The 24,872-nt window shown below is 38.7% G+C and overlaps 1 protein-coding gene across 2 annotated transcripts in view; it reads left to right on the forward strand.

Moving 5' to 3' along the window:
• The first annotated feature begins 384 nt into the window (after positions 1-384).
• The window catches only part of NAF1 (nuclear assembly factor 1 ribonucleoprotein), a 50,763-nt gene continuing 26,275 nt past the window's right edge, over positions 385-24,872 (forward strand). For both annotated transcript variants that reach the window (XM_036314402.1, XM_036314403.1), the window contains exons 1-2: positions 385-864; positions 5,857-6,031. In XM_036314402.1, the coding sequence (XP_036170295.1) occupies positions 533-864; positions 5,857-6,031 (507 nt within the window). In that variant the 5' untranslated portion in view covers positions 385-532. The remainder of the gene's footprint in view (positions 865-5,856; positions 6,032-24,872) is intronic.

A 24,872-nucleotide genomic window follows, 5' to 3' on the forward strand; every position in this document is an offset into this window, starting at 1 on the left:
GAGGCTGCTTTGGAGGAAATAAAAAAAAGGAATCGTAATGTTTCTGAGGTGAATGGTCAACGTGCTTGCAATCAATCAATTTAACTTAATTTTATGGAGTTTACTAAGTGTCCAAGATTTCCTGGCTCGAGTTTCTGAAGTACAGAGTCTTACACAATCACATCTTCGCTTCGAATAGAATCGCCCCAGATCCAGCGACAGGCCTATGGGCCTCGCCACCTGACCTTGCTGTCGGAGCTGCATACACTCCCAAAGCGGCAGAGAAAAAAGGAGATCAGCGGCGCCAAAAGTCTCCGTTCCGAAGGTCCTGCGCTCGGCCCCGCCCCCAGTGAGCGCGGTCGCGTCACGTGACGTCAGACGCCCTCCCGGAAGTGCTGTGGCGGAAACGGTGGGGGCGTGTCTCCAGGTCCCCCGGCGTGTAGTTACCGGAGAAACGCGGGAAGTGGGGTCCATGCACGGTTCTCTCCACCGTTAAGGCTGTTTCAGTTCCAGCGCGAGCCGGTAGCCCGGCCGAGGCGTCGGGTGCGACGCCATGGAAGTGGTGGAGGCCGCCGCTGCGCAGCTGGAAACTCTGAAATTCGGCGGCACCGGCTTCGGGGGTGGCCACGGCGAGGCGGCGCCGTCCCCGGATACCGTTCCTGTCTCAGAGCCACCGCCGCCACCTCCGTCGGATGAGGTGGCCCCAGACACTGGGCGGGACGCGGAGGCGCCACCAGCCGGGGAGCAGCCGCCTGAACTGGCGCTGAGCACCGCCGTCGGCGGGCCAGAACCGCCTCCTGGAGGGACAGGCGTCACGGGCCCGGGCGCAGCAGAGCCGGTGCCGACCCCGGACACCCCGGAGACCTCGGACTCGGATTCGGACAGGTCGGGTGCCTGCGGGTCCCGAGGCTGCGGGGAGAGGGCCCGTGTGACCGGCGGGAGGAGCCGGGGCCCGCGTGGGCCGGGGCGGGAGGGGCGGTCCCTGGCGCTCCCCGCGCACGTGTGGACAAGTGGCTCGGACCGCCCACTTCGGGTTGTTCACTGCAGATCCCTGGTGAATCTGAGCCTAATAATCAGATCTCTCTTCCCTAAATTTGGTAGTGTAAAAAAGGTGCTGTGCATAAATCGTAGCGTTTTCCGTTAAGATATGGAAACCTGAGGATATTGGGTTATTTCCTTAATATTTAGTTCGGCGGGTCCCTTTGCGGTTATAAGTTTTGAGTTTCGTGTCAGATCTGACTTCTATTCTTCCATCCAGTTTAACGTGTGTTCTTGTTTTTGAACCAGATGAATTGAGGAGTGGTTAAAGGATTTTATATTTCCAGATTAGCTCCTGGCAATTTTGTTAATTCTTATAAGCCTTGTGGGGAGCTTCGTGAAATTTGCAAGGCACTGTTATTTAGTAGTATTAACTGATTCGGTTTCTTAAGGCCCCCCCTTCCCCGCCCCACCTCCCCGTGTGTTTTAAAGATGAAACTTCTGTGGTGGGAGAGGACTTAAGTTTGTGGGATGTTCCTTACCCACACTGAACATGGTTTCCAAGTATTGGACTGTGTGGTGTGGGATACCGAACACAGGTGAGAGAAAAAAAATGGACATGATCCCTGCCCCACATTCTAGCGAGAGGGATGGCAAATATGAGTAAACATATCAATAAACAGAGTTGATGAAAATTATCGTGAAGGAACAAGCAAGGCACCGAGAAAGTCTTCGGAGAGCCCAGTCCTGTGGGACACTATGGCCATGTTCAAGTTTTTAATTCTAAGTGCTGGCGAAGCTGTTGAAGGATTTTAGGCAGAGCAGTGGCACACTCAGGTTAACATTCTAATACGCTTTGCTCTGCAGAGGAAGAATTGAACTGGGCTCAAGAGTAAAAGCCGAGAAGCAAGGCTGGAACTAGTTGAAAGATGTTGCATTGAGTCCATGAGGCGACCACGATTGTGTCTGGATTCAATCACACTGATCAGGCTTGCTAATAGATGGGTCACTGGGCTAGACAAAGCCATCAGCTGGGTGGATTGTGGTCCTGTTTACTAAGATAGGGGTCGGAGACCAGTGGGGATGTTTAATTTGGACAGTTAACTTAAGATTTCTCTGACAGTCAGTTGAGATGTCAGGCAAGCGGTAGTAGTATTATGAGTTTAGAGTTTGAAGGACAGTTCTGGGCTGGAGATAGACATTTAAGCATCAGATTTCAGATAAGACTAACTTTTTATTATGGACATTTTCAAACTTGAAAAAAGTAGAGAGTAATATAATGATTGCACATACAGTCATCACTGGACTTAACAACTTCCAATATTTTGCTAATCTTGTTTTATCTAACATTTCTAACTTTTTTTAACCTAGTAGATTTAAAGCAAATCTCAGTGTGATTTTTTTTTTTTTTACTGTGCATCTCTAATTGATAAAACACTTTACAAAACCACTATGTCATTATCAACTTTAATAAACTTAATTCTAATTCCTTAATATCATCTAATGCTTGGTCTGTATTTAGATTTTTCTGGTTGTCTGAAGGATGTCTTTTAACAGTTGGTTATTTGAGTTAGAATTCAAACTGCATTTGAGTGTTATGTCTTTCAGGTCTTTTTTAAGTGAAGGTCGTATTTAAAACCATGAAGATAGAAGACTACATGAGAATGGAATACCCTTGTAGCATAGTGCATACCAAAAAATGGAAATGTTTGAGGAAGTGAGTGGGGAACCATGTTAGATGTTGCTGAGAAGTTAAGATGACAGAAAGTTACCTACTGGACTTGGCAACATGGAGAATATTGGTGACCTTGTAAGGAGTGATGATGATAGAAGCCAATTTTGGTGTAAAGATGGAGTTAGAAATAAAGGATTAGAGACAGCATGTGTTCACAGTTCTTTTAAGAAATTGTAAGTGGGAAATGAGTCCATAGCTGGAGGGATTAAACAGAGATACTACAGAATGTTTGGTATGCTGATGGGACTGCTCTGGGGTAGAGGGAAAGATTCATAATACAGTAATAGTAGGAAGGAGTTCACTTGCAAATGGGATGGGTTCCGGAGCCTATGTGGTGAAATTGGCCTTTGCCTTTTCCTCCTGTAACAGGAGAAAAGACATTTGCCAAAGCTAATGTTTTGTTTTCAAGCCCTTTCTAATCCAGCTGGGAAGACATGGTTTTCAATGAACTATGGTATAGTATTGGACTGGCTCTAGTGGGCAGTTTGAAAAAAGTGCCATGAGAGATAGGGAAGGAAGTATGTAATTGTACTTTGAGTGGGTGAGGGGTGGCTTCAGAAGAGGTAATATTGAGTTGAGTTTACAAAGAAAAAATAATTTCTCTACATTGAGTACATTGTAGTCAAAGGAAATAGCACAAATACAGGGAAAGTTGGATGAGCTGCGTTGCTGGTGTGTATGAGAAGTGATATGAGATGGGATTATGTAGGTTACCAGGAACTTGATTGCAGGGGCCTCTGAGGTGTTCATAGTAAGGAGTATGGCCTTTAGCTTGTACACAGTGTAGGTTATGGGAAAAAATTTAAGTTTTTTCTCAGTTTTAATATTCTCTCAATAAAAAATAGGAAGAATAGTCCAAAGCCATCACCTTGATTTAACAATTATTAACATTTCAGAACTATTAGATTCACAGGTATATGTTATTGAGCCATTTTAAAGTCATTTACACATGATACTTTATCCCTAAATAGTTTAGCACACATTCTCTAAGAGGACATTCTTTTACATAATCATAATATTTTATCACATGTAACATAATTAATAATAGTTTTCTCATATCTAATGTCCAGTCATGAATGGTTATTTTTATTAAATTATTGGGTGACATTGGTTAAGATCACATAGGTTTCAAGTGTACAGTTCTGTGATACACGATCATTATATTGCATTGTGTGCTCACCACTCAAAGTCAAATCATCCTCTGTCACCACATATTTGACCCCTTTACCCTTTACTATCCCCCAAACCCCCATCTCTTTGGTAACCACCATACTGTTGTCTGTGTTTATGAGTTTTGTTTTGTTTTTGTTTGTTCATTTGTTGCTTTAAGTTTTATATCCCAAATATGAGTGAAATTAATGTTTCTTAACTTTTTCTATCTAACTTATTTCTCTTACCATAATATTCTCCAGTCCATGCATGTTGATACAAATCGCAGTATTTCATCTTTTCTTATGGCTGAGTAGTTTTCCATTGTATATATGTACCACATCTTCATCCAATCATCAATTGAAGGACACTTCAGTTGTTTCCCTGTCTTGGCCACTGTGAATAAGGCTGCAGTGAACATAGGGGTTACATGAATGTTTGTTTTAAATATTTATTCTTAAGGGAGAGGAAGAGAGGGATAGAAACATCAGTGATAAGAATCATTGTTTGGCTGCCTCCTGCACGCTCCCTACTGGAGATCGAGCCCAAACCCCGGTATGTGCCCTGACCAGGAATGCAACCATGACCTGGTTCATGGGTCCAGGCTCAACTATTGAGCCACATCAACTGAGCATGAATGACTTTTTAAAGCAAGATTGTGAACTGATTAAAATGGAGGGTCATGAAAAGGGTAAGGGTAACAGCAAAACATCAATAGGGTGAAGGGGTGATTGTTGTGGGAAGAGACTAGTATTTACATCAGTTATAGAATTATTACAGAAAAGCAGGTGAGAAATAAGCACTTGAAATAGAGGAGTAGCAGTGGAAATGGGATGAAGTGGAATAGGAGTGATGTTTACTAATCTGAAGATAGGGTTTTATCATTGACTGAGAATGGAATAGCTCAGAATGATTCCAATGTTTCTACCTATAGTAACTGGATTAAAGACTAATGAATAAAATAGAAGTTCAAAGAGAAGTGATTTAGTAAGGAGAATGCACTTTTTTTTCCTTTTAACTTGTTGCTAGTGTGAGGTAAGTGTAGGTCATTCATACAGAGGTGGCCAGTATGTAGCCAGAGATCAGGGATAAAGCTTATAAATGTCAGTGCTGAAGATTTAGGAGTTATCTGCACATGGGTGATAATTGGAAACATTGTAGGACATGAGATTATGCATAGGAAGAGTACAGAGAGAGAAGAGAGTAAGTATGAAACTTTTAGAAACAGCATATAAAAGGGAGTGAAGGAGCCCTGGTCAGCATGCTCAGTGGTTAGAATGTCAGCTTGCTTACCCAAGGTGGGTGGTTTTGTTTCTAGGTCAAGGGGACGTACCTGGGTTGCAGGTCTGATCCCTGCCACCAGCCCCCAACCCTCAGGGCACATGTGGGAGGCAGCCAAAAGATGTGACAGGGACACATCAATGTTTCTCTCTTCTCCTCCCCCTTCCCTTCCACTCTCTAAAAAATCAATGGAAAAAAATATCCTCACTTCTTGGATGAGGGTTAAGAAAATAAAAGGGAGTTAAGGGAATAGTCAGCAAACAAATTTTAAACTTAGAGTAGGGTTACTGGTAACAAGAATTGCTGTGGAAGTCATGGGCTAAAGGAGTTTTTAAAGAATAGAATGGTCAGCATGGTTGGTAACTTGAGTTTCCAAGTTGTCTGAAGACTGAGAAGAAACTATTGGCAATTAAATGGCTAGGTGACCAATGAGAGAAGTGCATTGCCCAGAGTTCTCTTTGTCAGTGATTTGGCACATGCTTAATTATATTAAGGCAGATGTGTGATGTGTGAGACTATTGTGATTGAGTTGCAGTCATAGCATGGGTTTTGAAAATGTTATCAGTGGATTAAGGACTACTTTCCAAATACCAGAGTCAACTTCAAAATGCTAGCTTTTGAATTATATCAGTAATAGTAAACATGTAGTAAAGTAGATATTTCCTAGTTGAATAATATATGTTAATGCCATCATGTTACTGTTTTACTAAGTTTAAACTTTTCCTTTCCTACAGTGAAACAGATTCAGATAGTTCAAGCTCTTCCTCTTCCTCATCATCATCCTCATCTTCCTCTTCCTCTCGAATATTAGTTCCTCCAGTGCTGTCAGATGGAGATGAAGATGTACAAGTTGAGAAGGAAAATAAGAATTTTCCTCTTATTAAAACAAAAGATGAATTACTTCTTAACGTAAGTACTTAGATGTGTTAATAAACCTAATTTGGATGTTCTAAAATATATTATGGTACTGATATTGATCTCATTTGCTCTGTATCTGATCCATACATTTGAAAACTTCCCAATTTTATTGGACATACTTTTGCCATGCCTTATCTTTCTTAACTAAAAGAGGATTGTCAGACGATTGATCTGGATAATTTCTAAGGTTGCTTCTAACTCTAGCATTTGGTAATTGTTCTTCCGGGGTGTTAACTTTAGCTTGCTACTCTCCATTTTTTTTCATCTTACCTTATGTAAATTTACAACCTTGCTTTTTTCTTTCTTTTTTGGTCCATAAGTCAGAACATTTTGTTCAGTTACAATTAAAATCAATCTTTTAATTGACTTGCACTAAGAAACATAGAAATAGAAATTAATTGGTTAAGCTTATTAGGATTTCTCCTGGAGTTTTTGAAGTGTTTGTTATTATATTAGGAGAAAACTTGTTTATTAGAATGGTGTTTTTTGGCACTTGATAGGTTTTGTTTTAAGGTTAGCTCTTGTATGGTTATTTCCTCTTAAACTGTAAGTTCTCCCACGGAGGAGAACGGTAATCTGGTGGTGGGAACCTCAAAAAAAAACCCTCAGAATTTTAGAACATAGGCTACATTGTCACATATTTATACTCTCTCCTCACACATGTCCTTTGTTGTTATTAGAGCTTTTTCAGTATTTAATGATCACTAATTATAATTATTACATAACACTTAGATGAGTGAAATAGTTTAATTCAATATTTGAGGGGGGGAAAATTGAAAAGCCTAGAGGCTGCTGGGCACCTTTTCATCACTGAATTCAATTAATATTGTTTCTTTTTCTCTACGCATAATAAAAATTACCATCTTACTTATGGTCACCATAGTTACAGTGTTCTTGTGAGTTTCACTTGTTTTGGCAGCACTTGCTACATCTCCCTCAGCCCATTAGCTACCCAGATAAGATCTAGGGAGAGTCATAAGGTCAAGCCTAATTATGGTAAGAGGGCTGTGCCCTCTAAGTTGGACTTGTTAGTGGCTTTACCAACAGGTCAGTCTGAGGCTTAACCCTATAGCCGTGCCCTACAATAATCATTGATATCAGTGGTCTTTTTACACAAAGGCTCCCCCAACTGACTATTTTCTGAAAGTATTGGGAGAATTGTTTGATCTTTTCCCTGTATCTTGCTCTTCTTTAGACCTAGCTTTTCTCTTAGAGTACAAAAATCCTGTCTAATAATAGACAAACATGGTAATTAACCATACATCCGCTATGCTTCCTATTGGTTAATCAGCAGGATATGTAAATTAACTGCCAAAAAGGTGGCAGCCGGCAGCCACACAGCTGAAGTGAACATGAGGCTTGCTTGCTCCAGTGACAGAGGGAGCCAACGTTCCCCGCCTGCTTCGCCCTGCTCTAAGCTACACTCTAAGCAACAAAGTTGCAATTATAGAAGCTAAACAAGCTCCAGATACCTGCTTTCATCCAGCTTCGGCCTCAGAGCTTAGAGCGGCCTCAGAGCTTAGAGTGGCAGTGATGGCAACAATGTTTCAATTATAGAAGCTAAACAAACCCAGATACCTGCTTTCAGGTGGTGGGAGCCTCTCCTGCCTCCTCAGCAGCGCTAAGGATGTCTGACTGCAGCTTAGGTCTGCTCCCCGCTGGCAAGTGGACATCCCCCGAGGGCTGCCGGGCTGCCAGAGGGATGTCTGATTGCCATCCTGGCCTAATCCCCCGGGGAGCAGGCCTAAGCCAGCAAGTGGTCACCCCTGAGGGGTCCCAGACTGTGAAAGGGCACAGGCCGGGCTGAGGGACCCCCCCCACACACACACACACACAAATTTTTGTGCACCGGGCCTCTAGTCAACAAATAAAAGACCACAGTACTTTTGTATATGTATGTATATTGTCTTAATTTTTTTACTAGATCTGTAATACTTACCTTGGGACGTCTTGAAATTTAATACAAAATATTAGTCTACTTATTTTTCTAGATAGAATGCCCATATTTTCATCGGAAAGTCAAAAAGAGTCCATGGCCACAAAGAGGCTAAGAACCATGTTCTTTGACAGACTAAGTTTTATATCTGATCTTTATAGCTTCTGTATTGCCCAGTAGAGTGCTATACAGGTAATGGGTTCTCAGTCAGTGGTAATAGAATGAATAATTGAGGGGGTAGGTATCTTTCATTCATTCTTAAGCTATTATAGCACACCTGCCATATCCTAGGTGCTATTATTAAGACCCATCCAGTTTCTCCTTTCATAGTGTTTAGTGGAGAAAAACAGACAATAATTAAAGAAGAGACTAATGAATTTAATTATGGGAAGTATCAATGAATTGTGTGAGTGTATGTTTGGCTCATATCAGAAAATTACATTTTTGATGGGAATATATGTTAGCTTTTAAAACTTGGAACAATGGGCTTGTTCTTTCTTTTTGTGCCAGTACTGAGGGATTTTGGGGAAGAATGGAAGAGCAATTGTAGTCTTTCCTTTTCAATTCTGTATTCTTTTTTTTTTTTTTTTTAACATCACAATATGCTTTTAAAGAAATTTTGCTTTGTGCTCACATTGCCTTAAATGTTGTTCCCAAGGGTTCTCAAACTCTAGTCCAACCAAAATCTTGGGAGAGGCAGACAGTTTGGTGTAAAAACACAGTCGAGGGTAGGAGGCAGCGAAAGGAAAAAGTAGCCTTTCAGTTAAAGATCAGCCCTCAGTTTAAAGTAACATATTTTGCCCAAGAGCTTTTTATTTTATTTATTTTTATATATTTTTATTGATTTCAGAGAGGAAGACAGAGGGAGAGAGAGAAACATCAATGATGAGAGAAAATCATTGATTGGCTGCCTTCTGCATGTCCCCTACTGGGGATTGAGCCTGCAACCCAGGCATGTGCCCTTGATTGGAATCAAACGTTAACCCTTCAGTCCTCAGGCTGATGTTCTACCCACTGAGCCAAACCAGCTAGGGCCAGCCCTCAGTTTAAAGGTTAGCTTTGGGCAGGTTGGCCTGAGGTGGAGTCATGGTCAGAAGGAGAAGCAGTTTTTATATCTTGACTAGCTGTTCACTTTATATTTACACAATTAAGTAAACTTACTAGAAATTCTTGGTCCTTTGCTAGACTCTGGTGCTAGGGCTAGGTAGAGGAATGAGTTCCCTGGTCTGCCCTAAATTATTTGACTTAGAGCTCTGAAAGAGTGTATTAGGAACTCTCAAGTTCAAGGGAAGAGAAAGACTTAGGCCCCATTACCAAGGATGGTTTGGCTACAGTATTCAGTATCTTAAGACTGTTTTCTCTGTCTCTCAGTAGGTGTTCTCCGTGGGCCTGGCAGTTTGGCCACTGATTCTCCTGTATGAAAGTCATGGGAAGGACTTTTACTGGCTTACCGCCTGGTACACAGCCCTGAACAAATTACTGAGGCTAGTGGAATGGGTATTTCCACTGCTTGGAAATGATGCATAAGTCCTGTTCCTGTGGGAGAGTATGTAGGAAGAGTATGCTTGAGAGAAAGCACATGGGCGAGTGTGTGGGTGGGAGTGTATACGGGCAGTTGACAGGAAGGGAGTGTGAATGTGTGTATATTTTGAGGAGGGTAGGGGTTGAGTGGGTGGTATCAACCCCAGGCAGACTGCAGGAATGGTTCTCTGTCACAGGAAAGACAGGATCCATTTCAGAAGGGGATCTGTCAGTCAGTAATAGTAGTTATCTTCTATAGAGGGAAAAAGGGAAACACTTAGAAGAAGTTATCACATATGACTTAAGTTGCAGTCTTGTGGTTGTGAACAACAGAGACTCAAATTACTTGATTAGAGGAGGGATTTGCTCTAAACTTGCATAGGAAAGCCATTAAGAATAAGGGCAGCAGTGGACGATGTCCCAGGAAGTGTTCTCTGTTTTGTTACAACTCTGCCTGGTGTTGCATGTGCTGTTTTGTTCAGGTCTCATGGTATAGTAAACACCAGCTAGAGTTAGTGCTAACAAAATATACTTTCTACAGAAAAGTGATGAAATAGTCTATCCATGCTGTCTTTGCTTAAAAGTATTCATAAAATGGGTCAAGAAGTTAAACAATGTTAGCGCTTGTGCTGGATCTTTAGAGATCTCTAGAACATAGACATGCCCAATTTAACCCAATTTTATGTCCTACCTCTTTATAAAGCAGCGGTTCTCAACCTGTGGGCCGCGACCCCTTTGGGGGTCGAACGACCCTTTCACAGGGGTCGCCTAAGACCATCGGAAAACACATACATAATTACATACTGTTTTTGTGATTAATCACTATGCTTTAATTATCTTCAACTTGTAACAATGAAAATACATCCTGCATATCAGATATTTACATTACGATTCATAACAGTAGCAAAATTACAGTTATGAAGTAGCAACGAAAATAATTTTATGGTTAGGGGTCACCACCACAACATGAGGAACTGTATTAAAGGGTCGCGGCATTAGGAAGGTTGAGAACCACTGTTACAAAGTGCCACATTCTAGCAGGTGTCCATTCTTCAGACATGCTGAGCTTAATTTTTACCTCCATTTAGTCTGTTTCTCAAGCAGGAATGTTGCCTCCTTGGATGAGGCTTATCTTCAAGTGTAGATATGTGGAAGTATATAGGTGAAATAACCTCGAGATTGTTAATTTAGAATTAAACCTTAGATAGTTGCAACAGTCCCTTGGCAAGATTTGGTTATACTTGGATGAAAGGCAGGGGTAAGGCAAAGAGGGATTAATCACCTAGGGTAGTAAACACACAATGCAATATAGATGATATATTGTAGAATTATACACCTGAAACTTATATAATTTTATTAACCAATGTAATCAATAAATTCAATTTGAAAAAAAAAGGATTAGTTAGCTATAGAAGAAGTAGAAAGAGTCTTAATTGGCTCTTTTCATAATGCCACAATTTAATAATATTTGACATTAAATATTATCAAGTAGAGTTGTACTTTTATTATTTACTTACTTAAACATAAACCCTTCTTTAATGTTGAGAAGGTTTTTGTATAACCTATATAGTAAATGTAAAACAACATAAATATTATGGCCTTGGAACTACATTAAACCACATAGGGTTTATTTCATGTTTCAGTGAATTGGAAAATTAGATTAGTTTTGAAAAATGTTCTCAGCAATTTATGCCTTGCTCTTCATTCAGATAAATCAGATATCACTAAAAATTTAGAATAATAAAAGCATTTATGGGATTGTGCCATTTCAAAGCCTGAATCAGAAATGAATTTTATAAATTAGTGCCTGTTTTTTTCTTCTTCTGAAAACCTGAAATTTTTATTACAATGCTTACGACTATAATACTTCAATGAGGATAATAATGTGTGTCTGTATGTAAAATATAGCATGACCAAGGAAAAAATTTAATGCTTGTAGGCAATTTTGGTGAATTTTACATTCATAATTTGGAGACTGCCTACGTTATATTTTAAAACAAATGTACTTTGTAGTTAGATTGAATGCACTATATTCTGTTTCTGATTATGACAGTGCAGACACATGTCCTATAATATTCTAACATGATGATATGGAAATATCTGGGCAGAAGACAGTGGCTAGAAGTTACAGTGGATTATTTCATACTTTTTTTTAATCTCCACTATGAAATTATATTTCATCTTGGCCTAACATAAGATACTAATATTTTGTGTTTCCTTGTGCAAAATTATTTCCGTAAAGCATATATTTAGCATGAGCAGTCCTTTAAACTTAAAATAAAAACTGTTTTATTCAGTAGAGCATATATGTCCTGTGTATATAAACATATATGACTGTTACAGAGAAACATTGCATTTATTAGATTCCTCCATTCCCCAGTAGGTTTTAATTGAGTTCTTATTGCTTAGGACAGTGGTCGGCAAACCGCGGCTTGCAAGCCACATGTGGCTCTTTGTTCCCTTGAGTGTGGCTCGTCCACAAAATACCACGTGCGGGTGCGCATGTACAGTGCGACTGAAACTTCGTGGCCCATGCGCAGAAGTCGGTTTTCGGAAAGGAGATAGACAAAACAAGTATACAAGACGAGTGTGGATGGGAGAGTTGGAAGGGGTTGACCTCAGCGAATGTACCTCAATCAGACTGAGGACGTTTTCAGCAAAGGCCAGCTTAGGAGTACCCTAATTAAGTTAACAACAATGTACCTACCTATATAGTTTAAGTTTAAAAAATTTGGCTCTCAAAAGAAATGTCAATCTTTGTACTGTTGATATTTGGCTCTGTTGACTAATGAGTTTGCCTACCACTGGCTTAGGATGAAGATAAATGTCTGTTAAAGGGGAATTTAGCTAGAGATTGAGCATACACACATAAGCGGGAAGCAAAGTAACACCAGAGAGGTGATGATTGCATGGTACTGGGCAAAAGAAGTCATTGGATTGAGTGGAAGGGCAGATAACTTGCACTACAGTGGTCAAAGAAGGCTCATGGCTTGACCTTAGATTGAAAGATGGATAGGTGATAGGTAAAGAGAGTATGAACCTTCCCAGTGAAAGGACCAGGTTTGTTGCTTGACATTCCCAGTGCTGGCTACATAGTAGGGGCTCAGGAAAGGTTTCTTTGTTTATTCATTCATTATCATGCATAAAGTTAAATGTGACTAAGAATTGATGACATTTTTACAAATATTTGGTAGTGCTTTTATCTTCATGGTACATAAAATCAGTCTTAGATTTGATGAAATATGACCTTGTTAGTATCAATATAATGCTAGAATTCATTGTTTTATTGAGATGGATTATAATTGTATTTTACTTTTATATTTATGTGTCAATTTTTGGAGGTATTCTTATTAAATTTTTTTGTGACAGTAATTTTGGGGGAAAAATAGGATGAGAGCATTGTATTTATTTAAAAAAAGAAAAATATAAAGACAGTACAAAGAAATGTTGACTTTTATTTATTTATTTTTATTGTTGACAGTTATTATAGATGTCCCCCAATTTCTCCCCCTCCCTTTTGCTCCCCTCCTCCCAACCCCTGCCTCACCCCAGGCCTTTACCACACTATTGTCTGTGTCCATTGGCTACCATGCATATATGTATGTAAGTTCTTTGGTTAATCTCTTACTGTCTCCCCATTCCTCTCTGAGATATGTCAGTCTGTTCCACACATTCATGCCTCTGGATCTATTTTGTTAGGCAGTGTATTATGTTCATTAGATTTCACATTTAAGTGAGATCATGTGATAGTTGTCTTTTCCTACCTGGCTTTGCTCAGCATAATCTTCGGGTCCATTCATGTTGCCAACAAAGGACAAGAAGTCTGTCTTTTTTTACAGCTACATAGTATTCCATTGTGTACTTGTACCACAGCTTTTTCTATCCACTCATCTACTGATGGGCACTTGGACTGTTTCCAGATCTTAGCTATTGTAAGTAATGCTGCTATGAATATAGGGGTACATATATTCTTTCTGATTGGTGTTTTGGGCTTCTTAGGATATATTCTTAGAAGTGGGATTGTTGGGTCAAACAGTAGTTCCGTTTTTAATTTTTTGAGTAAATTCCATACTGTTTTCCATAGTGACTGCACCAATCTGCATCCTCACCAGCAGTGTACTAGCATTCCCTTTTTTCCACATCTTTGTAAGCACTTGTTGTTTGTTGATATATTGATGATGGCCATTCTGGTAGGTCAGAGGTGATAGTTCATTTTAGTTTTAATTTGCATCTCTCTGATGATTAGTGACATTCAGCATTTTTCGTGTGTCTATTAGTCATCTGTATGCCCTCTTTGGAGAAGTGCCTATTTTTAAATTGGGTTGTCTTCCTTTTGTTGAGTTATATGAGTTCTTTATATGTTTTAGAAATTAACCTTTTATCAGATGTATTATTGGCAAATATGTTTTCCCATACAGTGGGTTCCCTTTTCATTTTGATCATGGTTTCTTTTGCTGTGCAAAAGCTGTTTTGTTTGATGTAGTCCCATTTGTTTATATTTTCTTTTGTTTATCTTGCCCAACTTTTATTTTTTAGGTGAAAGTATTTAATGGGCTAGTCTTAATCTGAGTTTAGTGTTATATACAATAGGGTAATTAATGAGGGCAATTAATTACTTAGCTAAAGAAATAGCTGAGTTCCATGAAATGTTGTAAAGGTAATTTTCCTAAAGAAGTTGATGAGTTAGACCAAGTGTTATATGTGATCATAGTTAACACACTTAGTGTACAGATCTAATCCATTCTTTTATCTAATACTAGAGGCCCAGTGCACAAATTTGTCCATGGGTGGGGTCTGGCCGGCCTGCCCCAATGGGGGCTGATCGGGGCCTGGCCAGTGCAGGGGGAAGGGACACAGGAGGTTGGCCGCCCCGCCCCTGATCCGGCTGGTCATTCAGGCGTTACGATTGCTGGCTTTTTATATATATACATGTTTTACCAGCTATAGGGGGAAACAAGTTTCTAATAATGGCCCTCAGTACTCCAGGGATTGGATCTTACTTTCCAACCATATCTGAAAAGTGAAGGCACACCTAATAGCATCAGGTAATTGGCAGCCACTTCTATGTCCTCTATTCTTAAGTAATATGAGAAAAGTGGTCAAATTTCATTCTGCTTTCCTCACTTTTAAAAATTCTCCCCAAACTAGCAACCAAAAGGTTAGTTACCATTTGGAGTGATTCCTTTCCCAATACCCCCTGCTGCTGCCCTTTTTTATATTTGTGAGTGAAAACCCAAATTAAGGTTCTTTAGATAATTTTGCCTCAGAAGGCCATCAGATTACTGATTTTCCCCCCTAGCCCAGTGGTCGGCAAACTCATTAGTCAACAGAGCCAAATATCAACAGTACAACGATTGAAATTTCTTTTGAGAGCCAAATTTTTTAAACTTAAACTATATAGGTAGGTACATTGTTATTAACTTAATTAGGGTACTCCTAAGCTGGCCTTTGCTGAAAACGTCCTCAGTCTGATTGAGGTACATTCGCTGAGGTCGACCCCTTCCAACTCTCCCATCCTCAACTCGTGCATGAATCGCGTGCCTCCCCTGCACTGTGCCTCCCCCGCACTGTGTATCCCGCAGCACGCCTGCGTGTCTCCCGTCGCCTGACCGACCAACACCCCCCTCTTCTTCTAATGCCACTTCTTCAAAATAGACTCGCCAGGCCGAAAACCAACTTCTGCGCATGGGCCATGAAGTTTCAATCACACTGTATGTGCACGCCCGCATGTGGTGTTTTGTGGAAGAGCCACACTCAAGGGGCCAAAGAGCCGCATGTAGCTCACAAGCCGCAGTTTGCCAACCTCTGCCCTAGCCTATAATAAGCCTTCAGAGGGCTAGGGAAGTATGAATGTCATCTTTTTAGAAAGCCACTTTTGACCCATTTGCATTAGCTCCTTCAATTTTTTTGCTGGAAGATGTAGATACCCATTTTTTGATAGGTGTATCTACAATTTAATTTTTAATAGAGTGAAATTTTAATTTTATGTGCTACTACTCATTTGAATATTTTGCTTAACTGAACGATCTTGTAGACCATGCAGATGATTGAGAATCAGGATACAATAGTATTATTATAACACAGGCAATAATTGCTGTTTCATGGATATTTCAGAAGTGTAGATTGGATCTTGCATTTCTTTAGTACTATAGATATGAGTATCTATTATTACAGAATCATAGTCGTTTTGTTGGGGTCTCATATATAATTATTACATTTATACACTCACTTTTTTATTACATGCTATTAAATTTTTTAATTGCATTATTAGCCATTTTTATGCACTATCAGAATTTTTGCTTAGTTTCTTCACTATTTATAAGAAAACTGGTACCCAGAAAGTGACTTGCCTAAGTGAGGAGGAGCAGAACTCTAGTAATAGCGAGGTTCCAGTCTGCTATATTTTCAGTACTTGGGGAGATGTGCTCAATAACATTGTAATTTGACCATTTAAACTACTGATTATTTGGTTTCTGACTAATATATATATTGCATATTTTGTCATGTGTAGGATGATTGTATCATCTAATGTAAGCTTTCTAAAATTGTATTTGCTTGGGCTATATTGCCTCTTAAAGCCTTTGACTTGGAACTGTAGAGATTGTTTTACTGTGTTAAATTCCAGTGGTTCATTTGCCAAATGCTGTGATGTGTCTGGGGATTTTTGTTTCCATATGACCTTTTCTTTTGCTGATGATATGAATGAAATATTTTTTTCTTTTAGTTGCCTACTCTTTGTTATTGTATACAGAAGTATTGAATATGTCCAGAAAAATTATTTCTGCTCTTGATTTTTGAGTCTGTAAACATTAATTTTATTTAAATGATAGCATGGATATTTATCTCTAGTTGCAGGTACTGTACGTAAAAAACATTTAGTTTCATTTTAATTTTGGAAAATAACAATTATGAAAATAGATGTTTATCACAAATCTTTGTTTCCCAAGTAGAATAATCAGGTTAGCATTAAGACGTCATAGTCATATGGTGTATACTATTATAATATGGTCTTAAAATTTATACCTGTATTAGTGACTGAAAATAGATTGGTGCTATTCATTGGTGCTATTCCTGGTTATGTTTTGTAATAGAGGACTTTTGGATGTATGACACTATAAAGCAGTGCTGTTCAATAGGTAGGTCTTCCTGCAATGATAGAAATCCACTCTAACTTAATGTGTGCTTAAGCCTTTGTCTTATGCTACTTGAGTACTTGAAATGTGGTTAGTGTGACTGGAGAGTGCATTTTAAATTTTATTTAATTAAATTTAAATAAATAAGTGTCTAGTATTGGGCAAGCAGAATAAAATTAGTTTTTCCCACCCACTCATCCATCTTTCCATGAGGGTAGTAGGTTCATATTTTAAACTTCTTCACTTGCAGTAAATAGCCTTCTTCTGTTATTTTCAGTAAATTTGATTTTTACTTATATGATGAAGAAGCTTTTTCTATCTTAAGTTTCCCTCACCTCTACCTGTAATTTTTTACCTATAATTTTTTAGTTAATCTGTGTGAATTTTATTTCTGATTCTTTATATTTTATTCTATGTGCAGGGTCAAAATGGTAGTATTTTGCCATATTTTTTTTTGTATTGGAGTGTATCTGTTTGTTTCTCCTTTTCTGTCACACATACACATCCTTTCCCCACTCACAGAAAATCGAAGTGATTGATTTTTTTATTTCCTTAAGGAAATTATGAGACCTATGAGACTGAGGAGATTTATTTATTATCTTACCTGGGGCAGCTGCTGTGTTATCAGGGAGCCAGGTGTTAACCTAATAATGATAATAAAGTTTGTTGCTGCAAACCTGAGGTATCTATTTATCAATTCTAGGCAGTGAAGCTTCCTTCCAAGCCTGCCATTTTTACTTTATTTTTGAGATGTTGGGTTGAGGTTCTTTTTGTTCCTCAAGAATTCTCTTTTGAATTCTAAGAATTGTATTTTCCATACCTGATTTTTGCTTTGACTGAAAGACTCATCTCTTTGAGATTTTTGTTTAGCATGGACTAATGAAATAAGTCTATTCATTTAGTAAATAAATACCAAGCATTTCTTCTGTGCTAGTCATTGTCCTGGGTCCTATAGCAAGGCGCAAGACTGGCCAGGTTAAGTTTTTGTTGGATTTGTTGTCTAATTAGAAAAATTGACTTTAAGAAGTAAACAGGATTTTAGACGATAATGTCTAACAAGAAAAGCAGTAGGATAATTTGATAGAGTGACCAGGCTTATTGGTGGTATAGTAGTTTAGATATAGCAATTAGGGAAGAGAAGGGGATATTTGACATCCTAACATCAATACAAGATCTTTTATTGCCCATTTTGACATGGCAATCCAAGAACTTTCCCTTTGAAGTTCTACCTCTAAACCTGCCACAAATCTTTATAGAAAGCACATCGCTTGGGTGATTTCTTGACGGAGTTTGGGATGATATTTTCCCTCTTTGGTCCTACTTTTTTAGCATGCTCATTTAAAAAAACACAAATGTATCTTTTCTCCCTTGGTTGGTCCCAAAATCTCTGCCATTTTCAAAGCAAATACAGTACTGCTTGATTTAACTGCACTTTCAAGGGCAAACTCTGTAATAGGCTTTCAACCTGGAATTGTACAGGCTTGATTTCACTTACTGATTCCACTCATGTCAGACATGTTTCATGTATAATATTTAGTTCTTTATATAGCTTTTGTGTTCTGCAGATATTTTGGATAGAGATTTTATGCACAACACTTTTATAGGCAGGTTTGTTTCTATTAAGAGGCAATATAATGCCTTCATTGGCTTCTTTAAGAAATGCTCAGGAAAGTGTATATACATGTGTTAAGAACGTACTGGGATCATTGAACTGGAATTAAGAGTATGGTGGTGATCACAGATCACAGTGCCTGTGTTTTCTCCCCTAAGTTTGGTTCTATATGAAATCAGAGATCTTGCCCATTTGTGGGCAAAACTTTTATTTCTGGTCATACATCTGTCAAAATAGGGTAGCAACAGGAATTAAGGGGGCCTGCCAGTTTGTTTTTGACCATAAGTATCAGTCCTTACACACTACAAATATTCTGGCTTTGTGCATCTTCCCTTGTATTCCTCATGCTGGATGTTTCATAGACATTCTTAGAGCAGAGACTTCATCAGACTATATAGACTGACCTGCTTAACTCAGAATAAATTATAATGATCTCAAAAGATTATAAAAAAGCATTTGATAAATATCAATAATCATTTCTGATTTAAAAAATAAAACTTGGTAAGATAGGAATAGATGGATACTTTCTTAATCTTATTAGAAAGAAATTCCAATGAAAATGTATCTTTTTGCTAACCATTTGAAAAGTTCCTAATAAAGAATTGGACATATCACAGTTGCTTGGTACTTGACATTCTGGAAATACCAATCAATGCTGAAAAGTGAAAAATATGATGTACTAATACTGGAAAGAAGGAGTACGTATATTTTTAAAATATGTAACATAGTGAATACATAAGAAAATCCCTAGACACAAATTTCAGCATGATGTTTTCTGGTGCTTAAATAGTACTCTATAAAGAATCCATTTTTTTTTTTTTTATTAAATCTTTATTGTTCAGATTATTACATTTGTTCCTCTTTTTTCCCCCCCATAACTCCCCTCCTCCCAGTTCCCACCCCACCCTCCGCCCTCACTCCCCACCCACTGTCCTCATCCATAGGTGCACGATTTTTGTCCAGTCTCTTCCCGCATCCCCCTCACCCCTTTCCCCCCCAAGAATAGTCAGTCCATTCCCTTTCTATGTCTCTGATTCTATTACAATCACCAGTTCATTCTGTTCATCAGAGTATTTATTCACTTGATTCTTAGATTCACTTGTTGATAGATGCATATTTGTTGTTCATAATTTGTATCTTTACCTTTTTCTTCTTCTTCCTCTTCTTAAAGGATACCTTTCAGCATTTCATATAATCCTGGTTTGGTGGTGATGAACTCCTTTAGCTTTTCCTTATCTGTGAAGCTCTTTATCTGACCTTCAATTCTGAATGATAGCTTTGCTGGATAAAGTAATCTTGGTTGTAGGTTCTTGGTATTCACCACTTTGAATATTTCTTGCCACTCCCTTCTGGCCTGCATGGTTTCTGTTGAGAAATCTGCTGACAGTCGTATAGGTATTCCCTTGTAGGTAACTGAGTTTCTTTCTCTTGCTGCTTTTAAGATTCTCTCTTTGTCTTTTGCTCTTGGCATTTTAATTATGATGTGTCTTGGTGTGGTCCTCTTTGGATTCCTTTTGTTTGGGGTTCTCTGCGCTTTCTGGACTTGTAAGTCTATTTCTTTCACCAGGTAGGGGAAGTTTTCTGTCATTATTTCTTCAAATAGGTTTTCAATATCTTGCTCTCTCTCAGCTTCTGGCACCCCTATAATTCTGATGTTGGTACGCTTGAAGCTGTCCCAGAGGCTCCTTACACTAGCTTCGTATTTTCGGATTCTTTTTTCATTTTGCTTTTCCGGTTGGGTGTTTTTTGCTTCTTCGCATTTCAAATCATTGACTTGATTCTTGCGCTCCTCTGGTCTGCTGTCGGGAGTCTGTATAATATTCTTTATTTCAGTTAGTGTATGCTTAATTTCTAGTTGGTTCTTTATCACAACAATGAGGGTCTCATTAGATTTCTTGTAGATCTCATTAAGTTTATCGGCAGTTTCTAGAAAATTATTGAAAGACCTTAAAAGTGTGGTTCTGAACTCTATATCCTCCATTGACAATTTTGTCCTGTTTCTGTCTCCGCATTTTTTTATGCTTTCTTGGTGCACCCCCTAGTGGTCTTTGTGCGCAGTCTTGTTGTAGTTAAGCCTTGATTGTTGTAGGTAATACTTGGGGGGATTTGACCTCCAGGCCAACTGGCTGTGAGAATCAGCTGTGTCTGCAGTGGGAGACTTCCGTCCTCTGGGGAGGTGCTAATCTAGCCTTTGCCTGAGGCTATCTGGCAAATGCCTTTGTGCAGGGCTTGGGTGGGGCGGGTCGCATGGGATCAACAGCTCGGACCGAGCGAGCAGTTATGGCTGCTCTCAGTCCCGTCCCCAGAGGCTCTGCCTCTCAGAGTCCCAGCAACCGCTGCAAACCTCGGAGAGAAAGCTGCCCTCGAGTTCCGACCAAAGCCAGACAGTCCCGCTTCTCCCGTTTGAGTCTGGGTTCCTAGAGACTCGCCCAGAACTGGAGCTCAGAGCTTGAGACTCCCTCCCGATTGAAACAGACAACTGCGCCCTCAGCCGCCAGCCCGCTCCGCGCGCACCTCCACACCTTTGTATTTTCCGCACTGCGCCTCCTCTGAGTCTCGGTATGCTGTTTTCTTTACTTCTAGTTGAAGAATTTCCCCTCAGCCAGCTTTCCTGTGGTTCTGGGTGATGTCCGTTCCGTCTTGTAGTTGTATTTTTGAAGTGGTTGTGCGAGGCAGCAATCTCCGGTGTTTACCTATGCCGCCATCTTGGTTCTCTCTCAAGAATCCATTTATAATAGCAGTAAAAAACATTAAATACCTAGTAACTTATAATAGCAAATAAGGTACAAAATGGCTTTGAATAAGTCTAATGACTATGTAGGTCCTGTAGGAAGACAACTGTAATTAAATATTTTAATTGATACTAACAACACTAATATAACAAACTGGTTTTAAAGTTTAGTGAAGTAAATATGTGCAAATAGCTAGAAAAATTCCAACGGGAAATATATTACTGTGAGGATGTATAGGGAAACTAGCTCTTATTCCCAAATATTAAAACATAATATGAAAGGCACAGTTATTAAAATAGTTTAGTACTGACACTGAAATAGATCAGTAGAACCAAATGGAGACTTCAACAAAACCTGAAATGTATAAGTACATTTAGTATATGTTAAAATTTGTTTTTCTGATCAGTAGGGAAAAGAGATGAATGGATTATTCTTCAATGTGTGGGGATAACTGGCTAATAATTTGGATGAAAATAAATCCAATCTTTGCCTTGCTTTTATATAAGAATAAAATCACAAATGGACCAAATATGCAAATATTAAAAATGAAACTAGACGAGCAATGAAAACATGAGTGAATTTTAAAAGTTAATTTCATCAAGGGCAGGTCTTTCTAAATGTAACTTAAGATTGATATTTTAAGCTAAAATAACTAAAGTTCATTACACAACAAATGCTAAAGAATATGCTGGGAGGTGAGGGAGTGGGTATTTGCTACATTTATTATATATATAAAAGCCTAAATGACCGTCTGACTAGTAGCTGTGATGCGCAATGACCATCAGGGCCAGATGCTCAACACAGGAGCTGCTGAGCTTCAATAACTTGGCAGCTGCGGTTCTCAGGTGACATACCTGGAACCAGAGAGAGGGAGCCCAATTCCAGGGTGCATCACCCGAGAACCACCCTCTAGCAATCCAGGACCCCTCGGGGGATGTCAGAGAGCCAGTTTCAGCCCAGTCCCCGCAAGCCAGGCCAAGGGACCCCACTGGTGCACAAATCTGTGCACCAGGTCTCTAGTATTTGTATAAAGGGCAGACATTCTTAAAAACTTAGTTATCTTATAAATTAATAAAAAGATAAGACAACCATGTAAAATATACAGACAATTCATAAATACATAAAAATAACCAGAAAACATGCAAAAATATTCAGTTTTCTTGATTAATGAAGAAATTCCAATTAAAACAAGATACTGTTTTAGACCCATCAGACTGGAAAATATTTGCTTATTAGTGATGGCTTATTAATGATGGCAAGGATGTAGGAAAACCTCGTATATATAATTTGTGGAAGTGTGAATTGATGTAACCTTTTTGGAATGAACCTGTCAAAATTAAAAATGCTTATGTCTTTGGAATTAGCAGTTACTATACTTAGGAGAATTTATCACAGCGCTTATTTAGAAATACATGTGAAAGAATAAATATTGGTTCATTGTGTGTAATGGTAAAAATTTGAAGAAGGCAGGTGTTTCATTAGGTGACAGGTGTACTAAATTATGGTATATCTATATAGTGGAATACCATAAGAATGTTTAAATAAAATTAGATAGATATTTATGTTTTGGTGTAGAAGGATGTGTAAGATGTAATAGGTGAAAAGGATAGCTTATGTCACAATGTCTATTTTATTTAAGTGAAACATTTTAAAGTTAGTAATGTGAAGTTTATATCTGCATAGTAAATATATTTGAAAGACTTTAACAACAGTAATCTATGGAGAGGAATTGCGAGGTTGAAAGGAATAGATTAGGGGAATTTTTTTCTTTTTACTTTGCACTCTTTTACTACTTGTTTCCTTTTTTTTATTTTATTTTTTTAAATATATTTTATTGATTTTTTACAGAGAGGAAGGGAGAGAGACAGAGAGTTAGAAACATCGATGAGAGAGAAACATCGATCAGCTGCCTCCTGCATACCCCCTGCTGGGGATGTGCCCGCAACCAAGGTACATGCCCTTGCCCGGAATCGAACCCGGGACCCTTCAGTCCGCAGGCTGATGCTCTATCCACCGAGCCAAACCGGCTAGGGCATTGTTTCCTTTTTTAAAAAAACCCAGATACTTGTATTAGTTTTATGCTTTAAAGTTTTAAAGAGCCAAAAACAGTATCAAGTTTAGATTTGTATCAAAACATAATTACATTGCATGGGATTTTATTCCTCCTAATAGAAAATACAGAATGAGGAACCTTTCATTTTGTGGTCAAATAACATTTATTTAGTATTTGAGAATAGCATTGATTTTTGTCTCTGAAGTGTTAATGGCATGTGGTCTGTACTTCTATCGAGTTCAGATATTTTATTAAAGATCTAACAGCACTTCTCAGAGATTTCCCTACCCTTTCTTCTACCAGCACACTCCTGATTTTATTTATCTAGTAGATTCTATCATAGTCCAAAAGTAATGACAGTTTTTCCTCTAGATCTTCCTGTAATTTGGGTGGGCAACAGGGCAGATTTCATCACTATACTACTGTGTTAAAAATAACATTGGCCAATTGTAAGAGGTGCCACTCCCTGAACCAGAATTGGTGTGGGATCCGTATTACAGTTTTCCCTCTAAAATATCATTAAAGCCCTGCTGTCTGCAGTCTCTTGACATTATAGTTTTCCAGTCTTATATTTCACGGGGTGTGGGGTTTCTTTAGCTAAGAACTTCATAAACAAGGCTATTTTATATCACATGTCCTTTACTAGTTCTAACAACTGAACTTTCTTCACTATTCTGATAAACACATGGACCACTTTCAAGTAATGGTCTTGCCAAGAAAAGACTCTCTGTATTTAATATGATAAAATGACAAGTGGTTGTCCTCTTCCTAAAAGTACAGAAAAGTTCTGATATGTAAAACACAATCATTCCTTCCACAGCCATGCAGAGGTAAGTCTTCTGCATTGCGTTGCTTAACACATTTCGTACCGCGCAGGAGTTTTCTCGTGTTCCACGCGCGTTAAGGACCGCTCACGAGTGTTCTCGTTTTTCACGCCCATGGAAAAAGGAGCAAATCTAGATACTTATGTAAATTTTGTTTGGTCCCTCTTCATAGAGGAAAATGTTTTATGCAGTACCATACGTTAAAAAAGTACTAAGAACTTTAATTGTTTAATTGTTTTTGTAAATAAAATGTTATAATTATTGAAAAACAACACCTAAAGTGCATTATGATGATTTAAATAACATGCAGTTTGCCCAAAAACGTGCGGTCCTTGGTGTATGTCTTAGAGATTTCTGTGCGGTACGCAATGTGTTTAAGACCCTTAGTGAGGCTCTTTATAAGTAATCCTTGATCAGAAAATAGCACGCCCCTGAAGCAAGTTATACTTTGATACTGGGCAAGTGGTTTTGTTAAAAACTTTTTTTGAGTCCCTGTAGAGGAAATTCATTACCCATGATGCATTCATCTGTAATAACACTGTATTATTTAGGTTTTCCAACCTTTTTCAACATTTATCCAGAAGTTATCTTTCTCCTCCCAAACTAACTCCTAACATGCCATTAATTGTAATCTTTTGGCAAAGGTCAAGAATAGAAAGAAAGCTATGTTTATTTAATTTAAAGGCTACGGCCCGTTTCAGTCTTAGATTTTTCTTCAATTTCATCTCTACTTCAATGTCTAGTTTCTATAGCAACTGAATTAGGTGCTGGATCAGAAAAAAGAAATCTTCTGATGTTAAAAATTTGGTTTTTAACCTAGGGAGGGAAGAAAACAGGCAACACTCTCAACTCTTTTCCCTGGGCTGATGCCTACATTCTGTTTCCAGGAATTCTGTATTTTTTCCTAAAGAGGCCAGACACTTAACTCTTCTTTCACAAAGCCCTAAAAAGGACTGCTGCATCTCTGTTCAACAACTTAATCACAGTAAATTTAATTGATTAATCAAATCAAGGCAGCTAA

This window comes from Myotis myotis, unplaced genomic scaffold (genome assembly GCF_014108235.1).
Source record: "Myotis myotis isolate mMyoMyo1 unplaced genomic scaffold, mMyoMyo1.p scaffold_m19_p_6, whole genome shotgun sequence".
In the NCBI taxonomy this organism is placed as follows: Eukaryota; Metazoa; Chordata; class Mammalia; order Chiroptera; family Vespertilionidae; genus Myotis; species Myotis myotis.